Below are 25,701 nucleotides of genomic sequence, written 5' to 3'. Positions count from 1 at the left end.
CTGTGTCCTCTGTGTCTTCTGTGTCTTCTGTGTCACGTTTGCACAGTGGAGGCCGTGGTGGAGTTCGACTATGAGGCTCAGCAGGACGATGAGTTGAGCCTGACGGTGGGTGACGTCATCGTGAACATACGGCGGGACGATGGAGGATGGTGGGAGGGGGAGCTGGGAGGACGCAGGGGGCTGTTCCCGGATAACTTTGTCAGGGTGAGTAATCACAGTCACCCCCCCACCCCCCCGGTTCCCTCCACACACACATTTTCCCTCTCTTGCACACTTCATAAAACCACAAGCTGCACACTAATCATGCAGCTCCCAGTGGGGCCCTGTGCCTTAGTTTCTTTTGGTGTTTCTGCAATTTTTATTGTCAGTTTCAAAGGTTGTTTCTTTTTTTTTTTTAAGTGTAGTTATATGAGGTATTAATATATTTTCAACCCCCGACTTTGCCTGCTTTGCCTCTTTTTCTTGACATTAGACAGGCTTTTTAAACGGGTCACTCCCTGCACCAAATCCCATAGAGAAAATCTACGATTTTACATTTGGGCAAAAACAGGATTTGTTCATCCACTGCTGCCTCCATCGGTAACTTTAAATGTGTTATGTGATCTATCCTTTTCTTTTTATTTACTTAAGTGTCACAACTTTACCAAATATAGGGGCGCTGTGAGCTAAAAACGCTGATTTTCTCAATGGACTTTGGTGCAGGGAGAAAGAAGCGGTAACAGATGTCAGTTGCCGGGTGGAAAAGGCCGTCTAATGATGACGTAGATGGACAGACAATGTGAGAATAGACCTGGAGTCCTTAACTTTAAGGATTATATGGCAACCAGAATATCCCTGAGCTCTCAGAGGCTAATTTACTGTATGAGTTTTTGAAGTTGTGCTGTTGTTGGTTTGTGGTTGGCATTTTAATTTAGGTCATGGTAAGTGAGATGAAGCCACAGCTTATTTTAAACCATAAAAGGAGCAGAACTCCTGTAACTAAGTGCTTTTGCCCAATATCTAGCAGTTATTTTACACAAATTATTATAATTCATACAAATGATTCACGGATTGATCTTCACCCGTGGGTTTAAAGGCCTCTACACTTTGGAGTTGGGAAAACGTTTCAGAATAAAGCAACCTGAAATGGTGCAACGCTAAGCGGATTCTTTTTTGGTAGATGTGTGTATGTTTTGATCGTGGTGAGAAGAGGGAAGCATCACAAGGAGGAAGTAGAGGAGTGTTAAAGACCAGAGTTCAGTTTCACACACGTCCATCTGTTGTCAGGTGGTTGGTTGTTCACAGCTCCTATTTACTGACACAGACAGTGAGTGTGTGTGTGTGTCTGCAGTAATACCAGACTGGTCTGGTCACAAGAATCTAGTTATGGGAATCACTGACCCTGAGCTCACTGAATGTGTGTGTGTGTGTGTGTGTGTGTGTGTGTGTGTGTGTGGGAGGTGAGAACAAGTTAAATCTGCCACAGGAAGTGATGGTATGTGAGCTACCCTCTCCTCTTCACTGTTGTTTGAGGTCAACAAGTTAACGTCAGTCAAAGAAAAATGCCTTGATTCTGCTCCTTATTTATAACTCATTAACCATCAGAGTGTGCTCTTTGGGGCAGCTTTGTGACCTTGGTTCTCTCTCTCTGGAACTACTTTTCTCCTTTTGGAACCAGGGAAAGAGATCACCAAACCGGAAAAGCGTTACACGATTAGACGTCCACTCGTTGCGTCCACTCTACTACTGGTGGTGTCTGTGTTATACAATGTAATGTCCCAAAATCCGAACTATCCCTTTAACATGTGAAATAAATTAAGGATTGAGTCGTTAACAATACTTCGGTCCGGTACTGGTCAAAATCACTAGATATCGGAAAAGAGAAAAATCCTCAATCTGATATGGTCCAAACCAAATCAGCAGCAGCATATCAGCTGAGCCATTCTAGATTAACTGATTGTTGGAAAATTCCATCACAACCTCAAAGTCACTTCAAAATCAAACACTTTATTTTATTTTGGAAAACCCTATGAAAGATGACTACAAACTAGCAAATCCCCACATTTCTGCAGCTCAAACAGTGAAACGTTCAAACACAACAATGCCATACAATAATGTTGTCATTTTACAGCTCGCTTCAGTTAAATCCTGAAAGTCCCTTCAGGCCCAGTGTCCATTCAGAGGTGGAGGATATCCTGTTTATGAGAACCGCCACTGTAGTCATCTGACCTCTGTGAATTAGACAAGCAGGAATTGCAAATCAGCTCCACATGCTCTGATCTGCTCCGGGAGTCAAGGCCCACATTATTCTCTGTGGTGTCGTCGAGCAGCTGATTTCGCTGATAGTCAGTTTTAGCCAAAAACCCATGTTGAAGTTGACATTTTTATTTTTAAAAATGAATATGAGTGAAGATTTCTTAGCCATTGTTTCTGCTTTACAAGAAAAGAGGTTGTACGGCGTCATCTACTTCAAGACAGACTAAGACTGTACAATAACTAAAATAGGATTTAAACATTGTCATAATAATCACATTAATCTCATAACAAAATAGGTGATTATGGAGGTGGACTTGAAGTCTCAAATGTCTTGTCCACAAACCAATGATATTCATTGTATTGTCATAGAGGAGCAAAGAAACCAGTTTTTAGATTATTAACTGATTAATTGTTGTAGTACTTCTCTTAACCGATGTTTTGTTTTGTCAAATAAATTAAAAAACTTAAAATTGTTAAACCCAGTGACAGCAAAGTGATGCACTGACTGGGCCATGGCTAGCTGGTTTGCATGCTAACTTTCTATCACCACAGAGAGAAGCGAAACTATTTTGGTTTTGCAGAACAATACTTACACTTCAACACAAATCATATACATAATGTGTTAGTGGTAACGGAACATTATTTTGTTTAAAAACAACATTATCAGAATTACTCTGAAAGCTTGACAATGATGGACCTAGCTAGAGAATCACTTTTTGAAAGGGAGGAGATGTGCTAGCTGGGTCATGGCTAGCTGTATCGTGCCAAAACTCTATAAAATATCCACAATTGTTTGGGACATATGTTTTTTTAATTTTCTTGAAACAAATACAATAATAAAAATTACACTTTAAATGTGTAAGAAAGTCAAATTGAAACACTAGACACTTTCTGGCTGGGCTGGTTAGCATGCTAAGTTTTTTATCACCGTTTAAAGACTTAAAATACATAGAATAAAACGAACTGTTGGTGGGTATGCCAGAACATGCGGGTGGAGTGGCTCAGTGGTTAAGACCGATACCCTGTGTGCGAAAAACATCATGGTCGCAATGGTCGCAAGTTCGACTCCGCCCTTGGCTGATTGTGCTCAATTCCATGTAACGTGACATGGCTACCTGTATAGTATGCTAAAAACATAATACTTTTTATGTTTTCTTCAATCAAGTACTTAAAAAAATAAACTTTAAATATGTAAGTCAAAGGGAGACTCAGCTTGGGACTTAATTGTTGTCAGAGATTGGCTGGCTGGGCTGTGGCTAGCTGGTAGCATGCTAAGTTTCTATCAACATTGCATTGGCATTGCTTTAAACGGCCAGACAGCTGTTGGTTTGGAGAAAGGAATTACTGTATAAGGTGCCTAATGTTATGTTATGACAGCAAAAGCTTGCAGCTGAGCTCCTTTAAAGGCACAGGATGTAAGAATTAGTGACATTAGACAGTGAAAACATTGGTGGCGCAAGATGGCTGTTGCCTAATGTTAGTTTTAGACATATTCTGAGGTAGAATATTCCATTTTGACCGTTAAATATAACCGCACTTACCTTTAAATGTATTGTTAAGTCTTTAAAATGACAGAACTAGGGATCTCTGGGTAGTTTTAGTGATTTGTTGGACGTCTTAAACAATGTGGGCCCCTGGGTGTACGTTGGACATCTGACATCTGGTGTAAAAGTCAGTTTGACGAGTGAATAAAAGTTGCACAATAACGACGTTGTTTAAGAAACAAGGGGGGAAAATATATAGTTGCATCACATTTCATGTCTCTCTTTTTTTATATATCAGCTTTGTCAGTTTCCTTCTGTTTTCTCTCTCTCTCTCTCTGTATGTGTCTGAGTTGCAGTTTTTTTTTTAGCCTGTTACTGAGACTAATGTGTCCTCACACAGTGGACGTTCGCTGCTCCGAGCGCATTGTTCCACATTATCTGCAACTGCGAGAAGGAGAAAAGGTCAAAGGTTCGCGGTTAGACGGGAGCCGCATAACGCAGTGTTTAACATTAAAGCAGCGTTTGCAGTGTAAACTGCATTCTTGCTGTCAGGATTGTGGACAAGTCAGGCGGACAAACACACACACACACACACAATGTTGTGTACATAATGCAGGTGCTTCCTGTTCTGATATGATGAATCACGTTTGTCTTCCTCCCCCTCGTCTCAGCTGGGTTTCCTTTAACTCGATGTTACCCCCATATCCCCACAGGAGGAATTGCAGTAGAGCGCGAAGAATCCAGTCCAAGTTGTAACAAAGGCCTCCAAGAATACTGCAGTTTTTTTTTTCTTCCTTCATCTGCTACACCGCACTGTACATCATTAGTTTCTGGTTCCAAAAGCAAATATCTTAATAATCATTTACACAGTGGATTACATTTCATTGGAAGTTTATGTTGCGTTGATTTTCATGGGGCAGTTTTTGAAGGCTCTGTGTGTGTGACTGCTGCAGAATCAATGCCTTTTTTCCCTGGGTTTTACATTTACATTGATGCTGCATTAGCCCACTTTAGCCAACTGTGAGCGCCAGATGTCAGGCGTGACGTGAGCTGGCGACGGGGAAGGTGCATTGGTGAACTCACACAGAAGAGCCCGGTCTATAACTCTCTATCTGTCCTTGTTAAAGCGGGAGGAGGACGGATCGTCAGGTCCCATAAGATGAGCATTGACTGCAGCAGTATTCTACATGTTTTTGGACTGTGAGAGGGAACCGGAGAACCCGGACACACACATGGAGGAAAACATGCAAACTCCATGCTGAAAGGCCCTTGTTCCATCTGGGTCACAAACCCAGGTCTTGGTGCTAACCACTACACCAACCAAATCAACCATCGGACATAGAAAAAACCCACAGAGGATGGTTAGCACTCTTGCCTTTGCAAGCAAGAAAACCTGGGTTTGTGACCCAGCTGGAACAAGGGCCTTTTCTGCATGGAGGTTGCGTGTTCTCCCCCATTTTTAAACATTTTGAGGAGATTTTGACAAGTCTTCACAACTTCAAAAAGGTTTTTAAAAGAAAAAATTGTGGTTTTAAGGTTTTACATAAGTTAAGGCAAAGCATTTAGACCTGATGTTTGGATAAGGTGGCAGGAGCCACGCGGTTGGTGAAGTGGTTAGTATTTTTGCCTTTGCAGCAAAGAACACGGGTTCGTGACCCAGATGGAACAAGGGCCTTCTCAATGGAGTTTGCATATTGTCCCCCATCTGTGTGTGCGTGGGTTTTCTCCAGGTTCTCCAGTTTCCTCCCACACTCCAAAAACATGTAGATTTGGGGATTAGGATGGTTGTCTCTATGTGTCCCTGTTGTGGACTGGCGTCCTGTCCAGAGTGTGTATCCTGCCTCTGCCTTTATGTCAGCTGGGATTGGCACCAGATCCATGATCCATGTTAGATTTTAATTGGCTCTGAAGGAGTGGGGATTGTGAATCTCTGCTGTGTTTAGTGGCAGCAGGCTGTTTTATTAAGAGCACTTCCTCCATCATTATGTCCAGCTCTAAAATGCCTCTCTGGCCTTAAATGAGCTTCAGTTGTTGATATTTTTGGATTTCTTGAGTCTCATTAAGGCTTTTTACACTAAACACAACCACAGTGTGTGTGTGTGTGTGTGTGTGTGTGTGTGTGAATGGTTTGGACTTGGTGAGTCAGTGGACCCACAGGCCCGTCTGCCTCACTGAGCTGCTCTCGCCACAGGCCGTGAGCTCGTGAAACAAAGTCATGATGAATGTGGAGAAGAGATGTGAATGTCTTGTGTATGTGTGTGTGTGTGTGTGTGTGTGTAAAGGAGGATTTCTGTGTTTGTCCTCCGTCCATCTGCCTGCGCGCTGTCGCAGTGTTTGTCCATCTGTCTTTGTCGCTGTGTCTCTGTCCCAGCTTCTCCTGATCAGTGTCTCGTGCTCGTCTTGTGATTCTTAAAAAAATGCTGTTGTTTACGAGCCACTGCTGGACGTCTGCAGATAAACACTGGCGTTTAAAGATGCAGTGTGTAACATTTAGGAGACAGACACTGAATAACCTACACATACTTGTGTTTGTACACGTGTATTATCACTTTAAAATAAGAAATTTGATTAGTCTTTGTCGCTGTAGCCTGAAAAGATGTGTTTTTTAAGTGGATACATAAATAACATTATGTTCCTTAAACTGTTTAGGAAGTATTAATAGTAACTTAATTAAAATTAATTATTAATAATTTAGTAGTAGCACTTCACATTCTCACCATTAGGTGTCACTAATTCTTACACAGCAGCATCTGCAGCACTGCAGAAACAAACACACTTTACATGTTTTTACATAACCAAGGTCATCATATCATAACAATAAACCTTAAGGTTTACGGGTTAAACGTCACTAATTTAATCAATTTATCTCTTGATAATTTGCTCCATGAATTGATTACTTGTCAAAATGTAAGAAGATGTTAATCAGTGTTTATGGAGCAAAGAGTAGTGACAATATTTGCTTTTTCAGTCATTAAAAGAAAGAAAAACAACCTCAAAGCTAATTAGTCAAGTACCAAAATAGTTTTTTTAGTGATTGTTTTTTAATTGTGGCATTCTTAATTGTGGTGGCACGGGACATGAAAGTAATTATATTTTCAGTAACAAGGAGCAGACGTCTTCGATAAATACAAATTAGTAAAATATTCAATTAGTTCTGCCACATTTTGGATCAGAATCATATATAAACAGTTACACCATTTTTATTCTAAAAACACCATTGTATTATAAAAAAAATTGGGACTTTTCATACTTATTTTCTGAAGTTATTTACACCAAGACGTAATGTACAATATATTTTTGAGACCTCTCATAGAGAGGACTGTAAACCCTGTACAAAGGGTTTCTCCAGCTTCCTCTAAACTGACCATAGATGTGAATGAACATGCATTCATTAAATTGTTGTGTTTCTCTCTCTACTTTTCTTTTCTTTCCTTGTCTCTGAATGTTTTTTCATCTTCCTCTCTCTGTGTTATAGGAGATAAAGAAAGAAGTGAAGAGGGACGGAGGACAAGCAGGCATGATCAAATCTGACCTCTCCAATGGCAGGGCCAGTCCTGTGTCGTCTGACCCCAGTGTTCGGCCGGGAAGGAAAGGTACTGATCACACACACACAAACACACACTGTCCGTTCATGCTCTGTTGTTGTTAGACAGCTTTAAATCGTCAAGGCTCCAACAATGATCCTATTAACGTCAGGAAGGATTTGGGTCAAACGTTCGTGTCAACATGCGACTGCGAACATGTGAACGTACACTACACACACACACGCGGAGGTGAGATGAGGTCAAAGAGGCACAATGTGATTTACGAGTGACATCAGAGACATGCAGAACGAGCACAAGGAGATGCAAAACAACTGCAAAGAGACGCAAAACAACGACAAAGATACACAAAACAACTACAAGGAGACACAAAACAACTACAAAGAAACGCAACACAACTACAAAGTGACGCAAAACTTCAAAGACACTACAAATAGATGCAAAACAACTACAAAGAGACACAAAACAATAACAAAGAGACTACAGAGATTAAATATTACCAACAAATAATTACAAAGAGGAGCGGAATTATTAGTAAGTAAAATGCAAATGACTGCAAAGACACCAAATACCTGTGAAAAGTCAATAAGGTCTTCAAGGAAACACAGAAGAAATATAGATGCACAAAAACATGTTTAAATCAAATAGATCCTCCCCGTTAAATGATGTCTGTATTACTGTAGCTGCACTCTGTTTTCACTCAGTCCACTCACTCCTTAAATATAAGACGAGACAGTGCGACCCCTTGTGGAAAAAGGAAGAAACTGCAGGGTCAACTGTGGAGGCCTTAGCTGCTGTGAGTCAGGTGTAATGAGAAGGCTAATGGGTGTAAGACAAACAGCAGCGAGGCCAGTGTGAGACAGTCTGTGTCAGTGCTGGTCTCACTGTCGTCTAATGGAAAGGTCAAAGGTCAGCGCATTCAGCCATGAGGGCTTTTAATAAGTCAGGGAGACACCTGCTCGCTCAGTGTTAAGAAGTCATGGATTAGGGGTCAGTGTGAGAGCTAATGTTGTCATGTGAACAACATGTGAATGAATATGGTTTTGTGTGTGTGTGCGTGTTGTGTCACAGGAGAGCAGATCCGTAAACGACGGTGTAAAGCTGCATTCAGCTACGTGCCGCAGCACGAGGATGAACTGGAGCTGAAAATTGGAGACATTATTGACATCATAGCAGAGGTAAGACTGTGTTGTGAATGTTGTGTTTTCATTTGGGACAAAACTAACAATTATCTTCATTTTCTTTGGTCCAGACAAATCTTGTTTTCATTATTAAGAAATTATATTATATAATGCTAAACAATTATCAAAATAGTTGAAGATTCATTTAACAATCATCATTTTGCAATAATCATTGCAAAATACAAAAATCAAATTTTTTTAACTGCTTTTTTTATTGGATCTTGCTATATGCTTTATCCAGTAGAGGGCACTGGTCAATTTATATCTTTGTGACTGTGTTTGAATCTGTTACATTTATATATTTATATTTACATACATACATATATATATATATACACACACATATGTGTATATATACGTATATATGTACATATACATATACATACATTTTATTATTTTCATAGATGAAACACATGTATACATACATATACACACATATATGTATATATATGTACATATACATACATTTTTTTAATTTTCATAGATAAAACATTTATAATTATTAGAATTTGTATTTTTTATTTACACTGATTTTTTTACACTGATTTCTATTTACACTGTTTTTACACTTTATTTATGCAGACTTTTATTCACACTGACTGTTATTTATACCATTTTTTTTATTGTTATTTACACTCAGGGCATTGAGAAGCATGCCATATATAGGATTTGTATTGTGTAAATATCTCTGTCCGATAATCGATCCAGGGATTTTGAAAACAAATGTTTTCCTAAAAAGTGTCAAAGGGTTTTTGAAATGTCTCTATGTTGTTGGGTCTTATTTTTGCACCACACAGCTCTATACCGTCAAATGATCATGGACTTTTTTGCTCAAGTTCTGTTTTGTAGAAACCAGTTATTTCAGATATCTCCATTTTTCTGCACCAGTGTCAAGGTAAACACAAGAGTCGCTGTGTATTGTTGCTGTGTCGTAATGTCCACGTGTGTGTGTCCAGGTAGAGGAGGGCTGGTGGGAGGGCGTCCTTCATGGCAAGACTGGAATGTTTCCCTCCAATTTCACCAAAGAGATCCAGACAGAGTCGGACGCGACCTCTGCAGACATGCCAACCTCACAGGAGGATCTTCGCAGCGGTCGCATGAGTAAGTCACCCATCTATAATTATACATATATATGTAGATTTTATGCCCTTTTAAAACCCTTTTGCATGCGTACTTCTCACCATAATTATACATATACACCTGATTCAAATAGTCAGCTCTCCAAAAAGCCTGGAAATTACCCATTTATTTGAATCAGGTGTGTGGAAACCTCTAAAACATGCAGGGCAGTGAGAAACCCTGTTTTAGGGAGTAACACAAGAACGCCTGGTTTCACAATATTTTTTGTACATACAGTATGTGAAATAGTTGAAAGTTGACTTCTGTAGATTTTGTTAAAACAAAGCAAAACACATAAATAAAATTGCCAATTCTCATCGGTTATAAAACCTGTTTTGACCAATGGGAATGTGTTAAATTGTTAGGATGTGTGTGTCTCTGTGTGTAGGTAAAGACAGTCCAGGCAGTGAAAGTGATGGAGGAGACAGTCAACGCTCAGAAACTGGGTCAGCAGAAATCCAGCCCAAGAAGGTACAGTAATTAGTCTTCCGGCTCATTATCCTCATATGTATGTCCCATCACGTTCAGACAGCCAATGACATTACAAACAGAGAGCATTAATATAACACATTCATTTTGTTTGTTTTCTTACAGTGACTATTATTATACTGAGTGAGTTCATATGTGAAACTTTCTCTCCTCCAGGTTCGAGGGTTTGGCTTTGGAGACATTTTCAAAGACCAGCCCATCAAGCTGAGACCGCGCTCAATTGAAATAGACTCAGAGGTGGACAAGGTGAGTCATGCACACACAAACGCACATTTTATAGCTTAGTGAGGACACATCGTAGACATAATGCTTCCCTAGTGCCTAACCCTAACCCTAAAACCAGGTCTTAACTCTGGAAAAGCCCTTTAAAGCCCTTTAAATCATGCCCACAAGGTCAACATGTCCCCACAAAAATGTGAATACAAGTACACACACATTTTGGTCATTTTGTAGGATATGTATTGACTTTCTCAATACACAAATGGTTAATTATTAGACATATTAGTGACGACATTGCTAGTGCTAACTGGTTTTAGCCTCAATAACTAGCTCATGCAACTCCTCACCTTTTAAAGACGACAGACGTATGAATATAGAAATGTCTTCCTATGTTATTCTTGACAATTGTCTATTTGTTTGTTAAAATTCAAATGACTGTCAAGGAAAACACCCAAGGTTTCTAACAGTTGAGCTGTTTCATTTAAATGAAGAAAATATAGAAATGTCTTGGTAACAGGTGTCCCACAAACAAAAATGTCTGTTTAATTCCAGGCCAGAGAGCAAACCACACATCAACAATTTTTCTTGAGAAATCGGCATTCTTAAAGCTTTAGCATCTTTTAGCTTTGTAATTAAAAAACCCCAACATGTTTCCCTCTGTGATAATGTGTTTTTGTTGGACATGCTAACTCCACCAAAACAGTGATAACTTTATCTAAGAGTCCTCGTAAATCCATCTTAGTGTGTGTGTGTATTGTGTGTGTGTGTGTGAGAGACACTAATGTTAGCTTCTTCATCATTTTGATTGTGTCCTTGCAAACTCAGGCTTACGCTGTAGCTGTCAACAAAAAAAAAAATGTTCTTATCCAAGGTTGGGTCATGTTGTTCGCACGTTAAGCAGAATGTTCCAGAAACTGAGTCCACTTTTGTTCAAGGACGCCGTGATACCCGTTAGCATGGTTAGCCTTGAACATGGCCTGATAGGCACATGGTACGCAACCGAGGACCACCTGGTTGTCTTCAAATATATTATTTTATTTTATTTTTGTGTTTTTATGTCTCGGCTGAAACCTAATGCTAACTTTAACCTTAGCCCAAAAACCGAAGGCTAATTATCCCGTGAATTTACTTGAAATGTCCTCATAACAAGTTTTTTCACATACACCTGTAGACATTAATGCCCCTAACCCTAATCTTAACCATCATAACTAAATGCCTAACCCTAACCCTGAACCAAACCCTAACAGTATAGGTCTCAAACTTGTGGCCCCCCAAATTAATTTCATGTGGCCCAAGTCAATTTTGCATCATCAATTACATTGTGCACTATTTTTTGTTCCAAATCAAAGCAAACAGTTTTATTTTGATATTACATGAAATATTGTGAATATTATTATGTTGATATTTATTCCTCAAAAGGTATGATTTATTTCACTGACCAAACAAGACACTCGGTGGCCCCCAGGGTCATTTGAGTTTGAGTTTTTACAAACCTAACCCTAAAATCAGGTTTTGGGGCCCAGAGTAAACGTCCCTACATTGTCAAAATTTTCCCTCAAAGATAGGTTTGTAAGTTTTTTTTGGACCTCACAGAGATACATATACACAAGTACACACACACGGCTCATTTCCATTATTATTCGCTATTGTGATCATTTCGTAATGAGGGAAGGAAGTTCCACCCTTGGCTCCTCCTCTTCCTCTGTTTCAGTTTCACAGCACAGGAAGTGGTTTTAAAGTGGACACGCACACATGCGCACACACACACACACACACACACCCTGCAGGGACTGGGAGAGCAAAGCAGAAGTGAGAGCTCTGCAGGGCAGACAGACAGAGAGAGAGGAGGAAAAAGAGAGAGAGAGGAGGGGAGGTTATGCAGTTTTTCACTGACATTTTCATAGTCACACACACACACACATGCGCACACTGTCTCCAGCTGCCGACACTGATGTAGCCGCCGCACTCCGCGTGTCTGTCTGACTTTAACTGAAACCAGAGCAGAGAAAGGTAGGGTCAACTTTTCTCTTCCCTCCTGATCTCCTAGCTGTTCCTGTTTTCATTCATTCATTCAGATTTTTGTTGTTTTCTTCATCTGATAAATTCGTCCTTTCTTTATTTCTTTCTCTCGTCCTGCCGTGTTTGCTTATCTGTGGCATTTCTTTTACCGCTTAGTGAAAGCTGCCTCACATGACACAAAGTCTTGTTATGAGTGTTTGGCTAGAAGGTGGCATAAGGGGTCAGATTTATGTATTATTAGTTTTCTTAAATTACATAGAAAATAGAGACAAGTATCTATGGAGAAACAATACAATACTGATTTAAAAGGTTAGTTTTTTCATCAGTGACGTGAAATATTTCCGTTAGATAGGGATGTTTTTTGCAATGATAAAAACCAAGAAAATGTAAGTTCTCTGGAAATTTGACGCATGTTTTTTGGGGAAATATAAAGAGTTGGATCTCTTTGGAGTCTCTTTCAAAGCATTGTCAAAAAGGTAAATACCACAAGGTTTTTTTTTAAAAAAAACAAAACTACTAAAGACTAATTAAATAAAATGTGTGATTCAGGCTTTAAACATCTTCCCTGGTCGTCAAACTCGGCTGCAGTTCCTGCAGATGTACCAGAGCATTTGTTCTGAAGGATGTTTTTGAGCCTGTCCTGCTGAGTGCAAGACTGTGATGTTGTTTTATGGCGAGACGAGTCTCTCTGCTCCCTAATGAGGCGCTGGAGGAGGTGACAGTCTCCGTCCGGGACGGGACGGGGGTTGTTGGTGGTGGGGTGGCACGGTGGTGCTGAGTCATAGGAAGCCACGTCCACTTTTTAAGTAAACTGAAAGGTCGGCTACCGGCACGTGGGTGGAGTCCCAGTGTCTTGCTGCTTCACAGATGCAGTGATTGAATGCTGTTGTAGGGTTACTTATTATTCTGAAAGCTGTTTCTGCAGGCTGACAATGATACATTGGGTTATTGTGCTGATATTCAACGTTTTCCTCCCTAATTTTAAGTTTCTGTGCCAGTGAGAGCCGAGGCCAGAGACGCACCCCATAGTTTTGAATTTAGTATCTCAAGAACGCCTTGAGGGAGTCCTCTCAAATTTGGCACAAATATTCACTTGGATTTGAAGATGATGCTGGAAATGATTGCAATTATATCCAACTTCTTCTATTCTCAAGTTTTAAGATTCTGTACTGATGACAGGTTTGGCCGAAGGCATTGCCGAATTCTTGTAGATGCGATATCTCAAGAGCTCCTTATGGGCATACCTTCAAATTTGGCACAAACATTCACTTGGACTTGAGGATGAGTCTGACAATGATGCTTTGGGTTATTGTGCTGATATTCAACATTTTCCAAAAGAAGGATAAGATAAATCCAGGATTTTAAGTTTCTGTGCCAGTGAGAGTCGAGGCCAGAGGTAGAGACACGCCCCATAATTGTGAACACAGTATCTCAAGAACGTCTTGAGGGATTCCTCTCAAATTTGGCACAAACCTTTACTTGGACCATGGCAGGGAATTTGGCTTGTAACTCGAGGTTTCACCAGTTCAAATCCTGACAGGTCAAGGGCTGAGGTGCAAGGTACCCAACCCCCACTGCTCCTTGTTCTAAGAAGCTTCCTAGTCGAGGATGGCTGAATGCAGATGATGAATTTTCAAAACATTTGAATACAATTTTAAAAAGGATGCCCACAAAAACCTCTGTGCTGGTGGCAGCCATGGTCGGATTCTCATGAACTTACCTCAAGAACATCTTTGAGGGAACCCCTTCAAATTTGGCACAAACAAAGGCATTGCCCAATTCTTGTAAATGGGATATCTCAAGAACTTTTTATGAGAATACCTTCAAACACTCAATTGGACTTAAGGATGAGTCTGATGATACTTTGGGTTTGTGCTGATATTTAACTTTACTTTTTGTTCGAACAAAAAGAGAAATGTTCAGTGTTCTTGTAGATGCAGTATCTAAAGAACTTTATCAGGGAATCCCCTCAAATAAGATTACGCCATGCTGATCTCCCTACAACAACAAGTCAAAACAAGTGTTCATAAACTTAACACAAGGACTTCATCAACTTTCTTCAAACACTACTTGGTGCATAATGTTGTAAGTTACAACTACCAGTATTGTAACTTACAACATTATGCACCAAGAAGCAAGTACTTTCTAAAGAAACTCTATAGTTTGTGATGATTATTGATTGGTAAAAGGTGGATAGTATTTAGATTTATCTCTTCAAAGTTGTGCGTCACAATTGTGCGACACACCTCATGTGTTTTGCTGAATTTTTCTGGACTTAAAACCTCTGATGTTTGGAAGCTCTGCATAACACTGTTGTAGTATTTTCTTTGAATTCCTGGAAATTATATTGGTATCTGTAGAAACTCAAGGTTTGGGGTATTGAATTAACCCAAATGGGAACTGAAGATAACTCACTTCAGAAACACTCATGTATTACATGATTCTGGAAAATTGTGAAGACTGAAACTGCACTGGTCTGCAAAGGCGTACATCCTGTGTGCACTAAATCCTCCCGGTCACTACAGTGAGTCAGAGTCACTCGGATGTGATACCAACTGAGTTTACAATAAAAAACCTGTTGATCATGCAGGATGTGACTTGGGATCTTGGACCATCCGACTGGCTGATTACCAAAGTATCTACGTAATTACATTTATTGTGTAACAGTACTATCAAACATGTTTTCAGTCAGTATATTCATTAGCGCAATGTGAATTCTCTTCTACAGTATTAATCATTATTCTAAGCGGTAAAAAAAAAATCTACATAGACTTCAGCTAATATGATGGAAATTTTAGGGTTATATTTTTGTCATTGGCATTGGTTTACAAAATATGCTTTTATATGCTGATGATCACTCGGTTTAACTCATCGTTAGTAGCCGTTTAATGATGCAAATGCAGAGATTAGCACAGATAAGGGAAGTGATAGCAGCTGGTTGGATTCAAAGCTGTGACTTTATGGTCTAATGGTGCACAAAAATAGCAGATTCTTCAAAGAAAGTGCTGTATATTCTGCACATCACAAAGGAAATCATTCAGCCTGAGATGGTTGTGAAATGACATCTGTGACTTCAGGGAAGTCCCTATTTTTTTATCTAACATCAAAGAAATCTATATTTGTGTGGTGTGGAGTTTGCTAATAAGAAGATAACTGTCCCTTATCCTTGAGTGTCCTGTTTCAGTGCGGTGATGTGGCAGTAGACGCTAGGACGCTAGTAGGAGCTTTGGGGTTAGGTGAGGTTCCTCCGTCCTTGCAGAGATACATTATGGAATCTGTGAAATCTCCTAAAAGTAGCTGTGTCACTACTGGACACTGTGAAGTCTTTATTTGCCAGCCTGAACGACGCTGAGCAGCATGTGATCCTCTCTGTGATGTTGCAACGATGTCTCAGTGCTTGTGGCACCACATGGGTCTCATTAGGGCGGGAGAGGAGAGGAGGGGAGGGTGTAGAGCGAGGAGAGAAGCTGGTGGCGGGAGGTGATGTTGCAGAACAGAGCTGTGTGTGTGTTCAGGACAGACCGGGCCCTGTGAATAAGTGTGTGCGTGAGTGTGTGTGTTTTCCTGTAAATGAGCCACCCCGGTTCCACAAACACTGTTGAGGGATCCACTCCAGCCACAAAACAACGGCTCCTTTAACATCCTATATATATATATGTGTGTGTGTGCACATATATATATTTGTACACATATATGCTGCATCAGCACACACACACACTTCACCACTATACATCACCTTGTGTTGTAATTGCGCTTCTAATTAGCTGGTTACTTTGGTGCTAAGGGACTCTGCCGGAGAGATTAAAGTGAAAACATCATTCAGTTGTTGTTTGTTAAATTACCATTTTTTTGTTTTGGTATTATAATTTTACTATTCAAAAGACTATTTATTTGCAATGCTATCAGCGTTAGCCAACTCCAGGGACAGTTAACCATTTTAGTTGTGACTAAATTCTGATTTGAAAAGAGTTTTTTGTTAGATTTGATCAGCTTCCGCCCAAAATATGTCAGCTAGTTTGGTTTATATTTGCAATACTAGCAACTTTACTGAGTGAATGTGTCACTGACAGTCCCTCACACTTATACGACGACTGCAACATCAAACCAGGTTGCGTCACTGTGCAGAGACACTGCAGAACATCAAGATGAGGATATGTCTGTAACAGAATCAGTAGCTTACAGTCGCTGTATCTCTGAGGCTGTGGTTTTGTTTGAATAAGTGTCTCAAAGACTGTCTCCTTTCCTGTTTGTTGTTCAGAACAACGAGGGCAAAACAGCAAGTGTTGCTCCTGAGACCATGAAGACTGAACCTGACAGCAAAACTAAAGGTCAGAATTTAACATTACAGCACACTTTTTAAACTTTATTACACACCTAAATAGCAAATAACAACAATGTATTGGACATTTACTGTGTTTTATCACAGCATACCATACTATTAAGATTATTTCCTGCCATTCTGGTTGAACACTTCCTCTCATTCTAACATTCTTTTTTTGTATTATGTTGTAATAGAGTTATTACAAAGGAACTGCTTTGAAAATGTTCCCTCATGGTGCATTCAGGTGCTTCTGGAAACATCCGACATCCAAGATTTTGGGGGTTGGATGTGAAATTAAACAGAAAACCAAGAAAACGTCAATATTGTTTTGAAGAATAATGTGAATTTTATTTGTAGTTTAATATAATGGTAAATATAATCAATTTATTAGATGTACATTTGTGTGAGAAAAACATCTGCAATCTGCAACAAGATAGTTACTAATTTAAGCAGTTGTTCTTCTATAACAGGGGTCTGCAACCTGTGGTTCTAGAGCCCACTATGTTTATTTTTAGTTCATTTTCACATCCACTAAAATATGCGTCACATCCTTTGGATCTACATTGTGGCAGCAGGTTTTCTCAAACTACATAAAATCCCCCAAAACTTAATTTTATTTACTGCAAAGTGAGTTACATTTTACTTTATCTACATAGTTCTGTGTTTTATTTCAAAGTTGCCAGTGTTTTTTCATCACTTCCTTTAACAGGTAAAAAACAGTAATGAAATGTCAACAGTTTTCCTTTTGTAGTTCTTACATTTCATAAATGCAACAAACTATATTTTGTGTGTAGTATACCAATATGTAAAACATTATACATGATTTTATCACAATTTTATGTCTCCAAATTCAATTTATTTGGGTGGAAAGGAGATCAAAATGGTTGCAGACCCTCTGTTCTATAGCTATTCAAGCGTTCGCCACTTCCTTTTACTGTCATCATTTCTAAGACAGCTGTATTCACTGTAAACTCTAGTGTTTTCACACTTTTGTTTTCAGAAACGCAGCATTTTAACTCACAAACCATTGTTCACCTAAAATCCTGAGCTTGAAATTCACATATTACCTTTTCCTGTACCTTTTTTCTTCATTAAAAACTGCTTTCTTTAAATTTGATTGTCTCAGGACGCGAGCAGTGCAAAGTCCTCTTTCCATACGAAGCACAAAATGAGGACGAGCTGTCGATCAAAGAGGGTGAAATCATCAACATCATCACAAAGGTGCTTTGTTTATTTAACTTGGCCACTTTTTTTTTAAGTGGGCGTGTCCTAACCTTCCCTACTGGTTTGCATCATGTGGTTATTTGGATTTGCTTGGCAGGATAGAAAAAATTTGAATTTGTATTCAGACACTTAGTACTTAATGCGCTTAGTCAGCGTTTTAATCTGGTTCCAGGAGTGCGCGGATGCAGGCTGGTGGATGGGGGAGATTGGAGGACGACAAGGCGTCTTCCCAGACAATTTTGTGAAGCTGCTAGAAGTGGAGAAGGAGGTAATCCCGTCATCATTAGTGACGCATGCGAGAACTGTCTGCTCACCGTGATTTTTGAAGGAACGGAGTGTGGGATGTGTGAGACGTGTGAGTTTTTATTTTTTTGTGTGATTCCAGAGACCAAAGAAACCGCCTCCTCCCAGCGCGCCTTCAGCCAAACACGTCACAGGTAACTCCTGATTTTTTCTTCTTCGTCCTTCTTTTGCTCTTTTTGTATTTAAATGTCCCGAGAGAGAAAATGAGAAAAACTCTGACCTTTAGAGAAAAAGTCGGAGCTCAAGAAGGTTCCTCCTGAGCGTCCTGAACATCTGCCGCTGAGAGACCAGGATCGAGGTACAGCCAAAACCACTTGGGTCTCTTACATCTTTTTACTGATCCGTTAAACTGGCAAATGGACAAGTCACTAACTGAGATGTCTTCGTTTTGGTTAGATTTTTGGCTAACCTTCTGTCTGTCACCGCCTGTTTATGCTGCGTTCCATTTTCATCGGAAGCTCCATTAGAAAGTTCAGTTCAGTTCCAGTTGACATGTTGGAAACGCGATGAACGTATCTCGCCATCTTAGAATTCTAACTTCTCTGCATGAGGTCGCTCAAATTTGAGTTCAGGGGGGAGTTCCGATTTTAAGGAACGCCCCATAATCTCGGAAATTCCGTGTTCCGACCACAAATGGAACGCACCATAACATTTCCCCCTCTGTAGGGGACTTACTTCACCGACAAATAGCCTCAACCTCAAACTCAAATGATCTTGGGGCCACAAACCATTGAGTCTACAAGTGAAGAAAAGTCCAACTTTTTTAGTCATGATAGCTATTTCACAGAATTTCAAAATAAAAGTGTCTGTGTTTACATGAAACCATGTATAGTTCACAATTGAAATGTTATGATGAAAAGAAATAACTTGACATTCATGAAATTGATTTGAGGCCTCTGGGCTAACCCCAACAGTTTAGGCCAGTCCACCATTGTAGTCCTGACTGAAATACAATTGAGTTTAAAAGACTGATTTCTCCTCTCGTGCCACCATCAGGTCAAAATGTCAGTTTGTTTAATGCTTAAAGTTTTCAGTAATATACTCTTGAGCGAAATTGGCGAATGTTAACATGCTAAGCTTTAAGCTCAGATTGACTCTCAAAACCCCTAATGTAATATTAAGCCTTAGGTCTAATTAACAGACAGAATGTTTTTCTTCTTCTTTTGTCTGCGTGCTTCTTCTATTATTTCCTAGCCGAGTCTAACTTCAGTCTTACTGAACGTAGGATGCGTAAGTCAGAGTAAACTTGAACTGTGTTAAACCAGATTTTAAGTCTTTAAATCTGATGAACCTGGGTGAGGCTGATTTTTTACAGTCGCTTTGAGGCCAGAGGCCATGTTGAAACAAGTTCACTGTGCAGAATATATTTCCTCTCTTTTGTAACTTTGATTGAAGAAGTCTGATTAAAACAGGAAACAGTGGGCACTGCAGGCATCTGTCAGACGCTGGCACCGTTTCAACTGCTCATGCAAAACCACAAACCTTTGATTCTCTACTTATTAATTGTGAAAAATACAAAAGCAGTTGCTTCATATTTTTAGCATTTTATATTTTTGTGTTATTTTCCAGTGGATATGCAGCATTTAAGATGGAAGGGGAATAAAGAGGAAGAATAAGAATAAGAAACCTTTCATGGAGAGACTGATTCAATAAAAATAGAGCCTTAAGGAAAAAGTGTGTGTGTAAAAAGTGTTAAAATCATATTTAAAGTCACAAAAATCAACACCTGTTCTCAAAATGTCAATGGTTATTAATGGATTTTTTTTAAAGATACACAATGGCACTTGAGGTTAATGGTTTTAGTGTGTCCAGAGAAACTACAATATTTAGCCTGAAAAATCAAAGATTTTCTCCTCTTCCTGTTCTCACAACCTTTGGCAACTGTCTTCTTCGCCTTGTGTTTGTCTTTTAACATCCTAACATCATCATGCTAATTTCGTCATCACTGAACTGTTTGTGTTGCACTGTGTTTTTTTTTTATGTTGTTTATTGTGTATTTATTGTTATTTCACGTGAATGTGTGGACTGTTTAGGTGAAGAAGTGAAGGTTGGCGACATCCCCAAGCCCTCCCTCCCAGCTCACCTTCCCAAGAAACCCCTTCCCCCAAAGACAAGCTCCTCCTCTTCCTCCTCCCAACCCCCGCGACGTCCTGAGAGACCCCCCTCTCTATCGTCAGTACACACACACACAGACACACACAGAAAACAACCATCGTTACACACCAGAGCGTGTAGAGTTTAACGTTGTCGTATGGTTTACCTGCTCAGGTGTGAAAGCCCCAAGTCTGAGGGCAAAGGTTCGACACCAGACTCTGCCCCTGACAGGTCACATGACACTGGTGAGTGTGATTGACGGACAGGAGCATTGACCAATGAGATAAGGGCGTGGTGCCTCCTTGGTGTTTGTGTTTGAATTGTGAACCCGCTGAGATGTTGTCATGGTGATGTGTGTGTTTCTGTAGATATGGACCTGGACGCCGTGGTGTTGTCGACGGAGAAACTGAGTCATCCGACGGCGTCACGTCCACGAGTCACAGACCGACGGCCTCGTTCACAGATCATCACACCTGTGAGTCAAAAATAAAAAAAACCAGCAACTTAAAGCTGCAGTGTGTAACTTTTGGTGATTTTTGGTTGTCGTTAGAGTGCCTGAGATATCAATGAATGAGTTCGAGGGAGTTTTGAGAAAAAACCCACAAATCCCATATCAAAACAGGGAAACAGGGGAGGGAGAGGAGCTTGTGCAACCAAAAGTTACGCACTACAGCTTTAAATTTAAAGCAGTTGGTTCTCATGCTGTTTTATTGTCGTCTGTGACATGAAGTGATCACATAATAAATGTTGATGAATAATGTGGATGACTCGAAAACTGGCCAAAATCACTGGATTGGATATGTAAAGAAAAAAAATGTAAAATCTGACACAATTTGTGAACCAAAAGCAGGCGTTTACAAGGTTCACAAGAGAGACGTTCATAAGGTGGTAAATGCATCAGCACAAAACCATTATCAAGGTTGTGATAATGGACACTGGTAAATATTATAGGAACCAGCAGAGGTAAATTGAAACAAATTAGGGGTAAATATATATATATATGTATTTTTTAATGTGTCTCTCTGTCTGTCTTCCTCCTATAGTCCTCTCTGTCCAGCATTGACCAGGAACCACCTGTGGTGGAGGAGAGGAAGGAGAAGGAGAGAGTGAAGGACGAGCCAGAGGTTGTTTCCACCAGATCTGTGGACGTTTCCCTGAGGAAGGGAGTTCCCACCGTCTCTGTACGTCCACCACCTTCACTTTTGTCCTACTGCATTATCTATTTTTACCCAACAGAGGGCACCAGAGTACTTGTTGGGCAAATATTACTAACAGTCACAGTCAGACATAATCAGTATTGTAAGAGTTCCTTTTTCTTGATACATATGACTGTTATTTAAATTTCAGTTTTATTGAATGCTGTTATAGAGGTGTACATGTTTTGCATTCGTATGATTATTTAAGGATATTCCGTTCACTGTGACTCACATTTTTGACACTAAGAAGTTAGTTCTTAGGAGTTTGTCTCACTTTTTAGTTATGATTTCAATCATTTTTCTTGGTTTTGTTTTATAGGCACATGACAGTAAAGCACCACTGCCTGCAAAACCCTCTGTCCTGACCCCGCCAAACTCCACCCATCGTCCCGCCTCCCCGTCTTCCTTCTCGGGTCTGAGCCCCTCCCCCGAGCTCAGGCACTCGCCTCTGACCCCGCCCACAGTGGAGGAACTCAGGAACCAGCTGAGAGACCTGTGTACCTCCGTAGAACTTCTCAAGAGCCAGCACAGGTGAACTGGGACGGCGTGAATTGTCGATGTTTCAATGTATAATATACTCATGATTTTAATGTGTATTTTTGTGTGTGTTTGTGTTTCAGGCAGGAGATGAAGCAGCTGTCCAGTGCACTGGACGAAGAGAAGAGGATTCGTCTTAGTTTACAGGTCAGACTTGGACAAACACAATTCTGGCTTCAATCTCCAAATTCTGACTCCTTTCTCAGAATTCTTACTTTCTGACTTTAATCTCAGAATTCTTACTTTCTGATTTTAATCTCAGTATTCTGACTTTCTGATTTTAATCTCAGTATTCTGACTTTCTGACTTTAATCTCAGAATTCCGACTTCTTTCTTAGAATTCCGACTTTCTGACTTTAATCTCAGAATTCTGACTTAAGTCTCAGAATTCTGACTTTAGTCTCAGAATTCTGACTTTAAGCACGGAATTCTTTTTACATAATACTCTTCCATAGAAAAAGCAGCAGATTCCAGAGAAATAGTACAATTGTTTTGAGTGTGTTTTTTTCTATAACAGATGGAAGTGGAGCACATAAAGAAGAACCTGATGAAATAAAGACTCAACCACCTTCACATTTGTTTACCACGTCGTTGTGATGACACAAAGAGTTTCACTCTTTGGCCGATTGAGACTCTTTTGTCAAAGACTTAAGTTTGTGCCAAATGATCGTCACGCTCACCATCAGCACCACGGAATCAGCCACCTTCCCTCCTCTGACGCCGCCTTATCCTGTGTTTACAACTTTTATTTTCCTTTTAAAACGAGGCTTCTCTGTTCAGTTCACTGCTAACTTGTCGGAGCTTGCTGTGTCTCCGGTACTGACTGACCACGCGTGGCTTGTTACTGTGTGTTTGCGCGCAACAGTTGTGGGACGATGAGGTGGAGCTGCAGTTGCCATGGCGACCTCACTGGTACTAAAAAAGCAATTTGGGGAACTCCAACTCTGTAGCCCGGTTGGTTCAGAAAACCTCTGTGCTGTGTGTCCACTCTGTGGCCTTTGCCTCTCAAGTGTGTGTGTGTGTGTGTGTGTGTGTTTGTTTTCCATCCATGTGGGGACCGTGGTGGAAGGCCTGCTTTGTGAGGTCGGTTCTTTATTACGAGGTCATTTTACTACAAAAGCTGGATTTAAGTTTTGGATTCAGGCGTTAAGATCAAAGCTCAAACTCTGAGGCACATCATTTGCATTGGGATAAGATTTCATAGACTCACTGCTACTATGATGCTTCTCTTGTACACTGCAGGCAGGTGATTTTGAAGCATTAGCAACTGATTCACTTATTTTCTTAAGGCCCTGGTATACTTCCGTGCATTATTCTGTTCTTCTTTGGTGAGAATGTGTCCTATTCCTTGCCTCATGACTTGTACCGCCACCCAATGGTGAAGTGGGATACTACAGGACCCTGACGAGGGAGTATACCAGGGTCCGTGATATGCAACGCGCACTGTAGTGCCCATGTGGTATATGAGGTATACCACGGGCTTTACAGTGGACTATTATGTATGTGTCGCTTTAACACTTGAGGGTGGGCAGGCCTGACACTTCAGAAGTTTGCAGAGCAGTGTCTGGCATGGCCTACTGAGTAGCATGTGTTGCTAATCTTGCTAATGCAATGTCCACCATTATTGGGTGCATTTTGTCCAACATAAAAACGTAAGCATTTGGGCTGCGTAGTGTTTGAGTGATACACATACAGTAAGCATAATTTCATTGGTTAATAGTGCCTGTGCGGAAACATTTTGTTTGACTGACGCTCGCATGAAGTGCAAGCTAAGTCGACCCACAATGCATTTCGACAACTCGCGACACAGTGCGTGTTACAAGCACATCAGTAATTATTAAAACTAAACCGGTGACGAGTAGTGATACTGTGGGTTCTACTTGAATGAACATTTTTGACATTTTAGGGAATATCACACAGTATTTGGAAGTCAAAGAAGAAGATTATACCACTCTAATGTCTGTATGCTAACAAGCACAACTCGGGGGACAAGGGTAAACAAATGATCTATATTTTCCTCACAAATGAAGTTTTGCAGTGAAGATAGGTTCCATACATTCATTTTCATATTCCCTTGTGAATTGTAAGTCCAGTATAAAACAACAATAGCAGCTTTTATACTTGCATCACTACATAAACATGCCTATCTACAATATGTCTTCAAGTCAACAAAAACATTGGACCAAAAACATTATTTTTGCTTTTGCACTTTTTGTATTGCGCCTCATAGAAACATCCGTGCGCCGTACACCTGATATTTTTCTGGCACTCTCAGCAGTGGGTTAAAATTTTAAATGAATTAAATTAAAAAGGGTTGAAGTGAGAGGTCCTCACAGGTAGAGGAAGATGAAACTGTGTGTGTGCATGTGTGCTGACATGTATGTGCATCCGTTCGCCTCCCTTTTGTACACGTATGTGCACAGAGTCCATGGCAACCCGTCACTGTGGCCTTCCTGCTTGACTCCAAATCTTTCTTTCTTTAATTTCTCTCTCTTTCTTTCTTTATCTCTTTCTTTCTGTCTGTCGTATGACAACGAGAAAACTGCGACAACTGAGGCTACAAGTTGTTTTCTTGACTTGGTCCTGTCTCGCCAAGATAGTGATAAAATATATATATACTTTTATAATTCAGTGTAATAAAGATGCAATTATGTACTGTATGTGTTCACATTTTATTCTGATGTTTACATTGTCTCCTGGTTTAACATTTTTTAAAGTACATTCAGATATGAGTGTTAACACTTACACATACACATAAAGCGCTGCATGTGACAGAAACTCGAGATATTCTCAGGTCACTTGAGATCAGACTTAACAAAGAGAGATGTGAAAGTGCTGATTAAGGCTCAATGGTCACCTAAACAAAAGATGGCAGTGTCTGTAAACCAATATAAAAGCCTTATAAGGCTAAAAAAGCCCAAACCCATATTTAAAACTGTTATCCGGGATGAACAAGGAGTTATGGTGATTTAAGTGATTTTAAACATTGGCATGTTTGGTGGTCTGAGTGTCTAAATCTATTGGGATTTTCTCTTATAACCATCTCTAGAGTTTCTGGAGCAGAGGTCAGCAGCTGGTGGCCAAAACTGGCCCACCAGAATCAATATCTGGCCCAGTAGAATTCAGAATTCTGTGAAAAAATACTTAAATATAACATTTTGTACAAGAATGAATAGAAGAAACAAGCGTTTTAGCACAGTTTTCAATTGTTTAGGAAGAAATTGAACCTTTAGGCCAAATGTATGCAAAAAAAGGGGGAAAATATCAAGTGAGTGGTCGTTCCTGGTTTGACATAATAGAAAGACAAATAAACAGCAACAACTTTTGATAACTTAGGTATGAAAGATATCATCTTTGAACTCTTGAAGGTGGACAACATCAGTATAGCAGTATAGTATCCCTGCCCATAAGGACGTTTAAATCCACTTACTTTCTGACAATTCTTTGACATTTACCACAACAATAATCAGTGTCATCCAGTTTAAAATGGTTATTTATAATTAATTATTTTTTGACTTAAAAAATTAAATAATTTTGACTTTTCTGCCCACTTCACCCAGCCTTACATATATACTGTCCTGTCTGAAATGTAGAGTTTGTATGAGGAAAACAACATAAATGATTAAATCAGGATAATTAACAGTAATATGGATGGAATATGAATATATAGGTCACTCATCGTGTCTCCGCTGTGCTGAAGGTCTATTTGCTGTTCAGAGTAACTGAGAATAACTTGGC

At 39.9% G+C, this 25,701-nt stretch overlaps 1 protein-coding gene across 1 annotated transcript in view; it reads left to right on the top strand.

The window, feature by feature from the left end:
• The window catches only part of sh3kbp1 (SH3-domain kinase binding protein 1), a 31,051-nt gene extending 6,428 nt beyond the window's left edge, over window positions 1-24,623 (top strand). The window contains exons 2-19 of the mRNA XM_044043267.1: window positions 47-204; window positions 7,195-7,312; window positions 8,333-8,439; window positions 9,399-9,543; window positions 9,950-10,032; window positions 10,207-10,296; window positions 16,547-16,616; window positions 17,736-17,830; window positions 18,006-18,101; window positions 18,219-18,270; window positions 18,363-18,434; window positions 20,170-20,308; window positions 20,405-20,475; window positions 20,599-20,705; window positions 21,274-21,411; window positions 21,746-21,957; window positions 22,047-22,110; window positions 22,481-24,623. Of these exons, the coding sequence (XP_043899202.1) occupies window positions 47-204; window positions 7,195-7,312; window positions 8,333-8,439; window positions 9,399-9,543; window positions 9,950-10,032; window positions 10,207-10,296; window positions 16,547-16,616; window positions 17,736-17,830; window positions 18,006-18,101; window positions 18,219-18,270; window positions 18,363-18,434; window positions 20,170-20,308; window positions 20,405-20,475; window positions 20,599-20,705; window positions 21,274-21,411; window positions 21,746-21,957; window positions 22,047-22,110; window positions 22,481-22,519 (1,856 nt within the window). The 3' untranslated portion in view covers window positions 22,520-24,623. The remainder of the gene's footprint in view (window positions 1-46; window positions 205-7,194; window positions 7,313-8,332; window positions 8,440-9,398; window positions 9,544-9,949; window positions 10,033-10,206; window positions 10,297-16,546; window positions 16,617-17,735; window positions 17,831-18,005; window positions 18,102-18,218; window positions 18,271-18,362; window positions 18,435-20,169; window positions 20,309-20,404; window positions 20,476-20,598; window positions 20,706-21,273; window positions 21,412-21,745; window positions 21,958-22,046; window positions 22,111-22,480) is intronic.
• Window positions 24,624-25,701: the final 1,078 nt, after the last annotated feature.

The sequence above is a fragment of the Solea senegalensis genome, linkage group LG1 (genome assembly GCF_019176455.1).
Source record: "Solea senegalensis isolate Sse05_10M linkage group LG1, IFAPA_SoseM_1, whole genome shotgun sequence".
Classification (NCBI taxonomy): Eukaryota; Metazoa; Chordata; class Actinopteri; order Pleuronectiformes; family Soleidae; genus Solea; species Solea senegalensis.
Note: the sequence above shows the minus strand (reverse complement) of the source record. Positions and strands in the feature narration are given on the sequence as shown.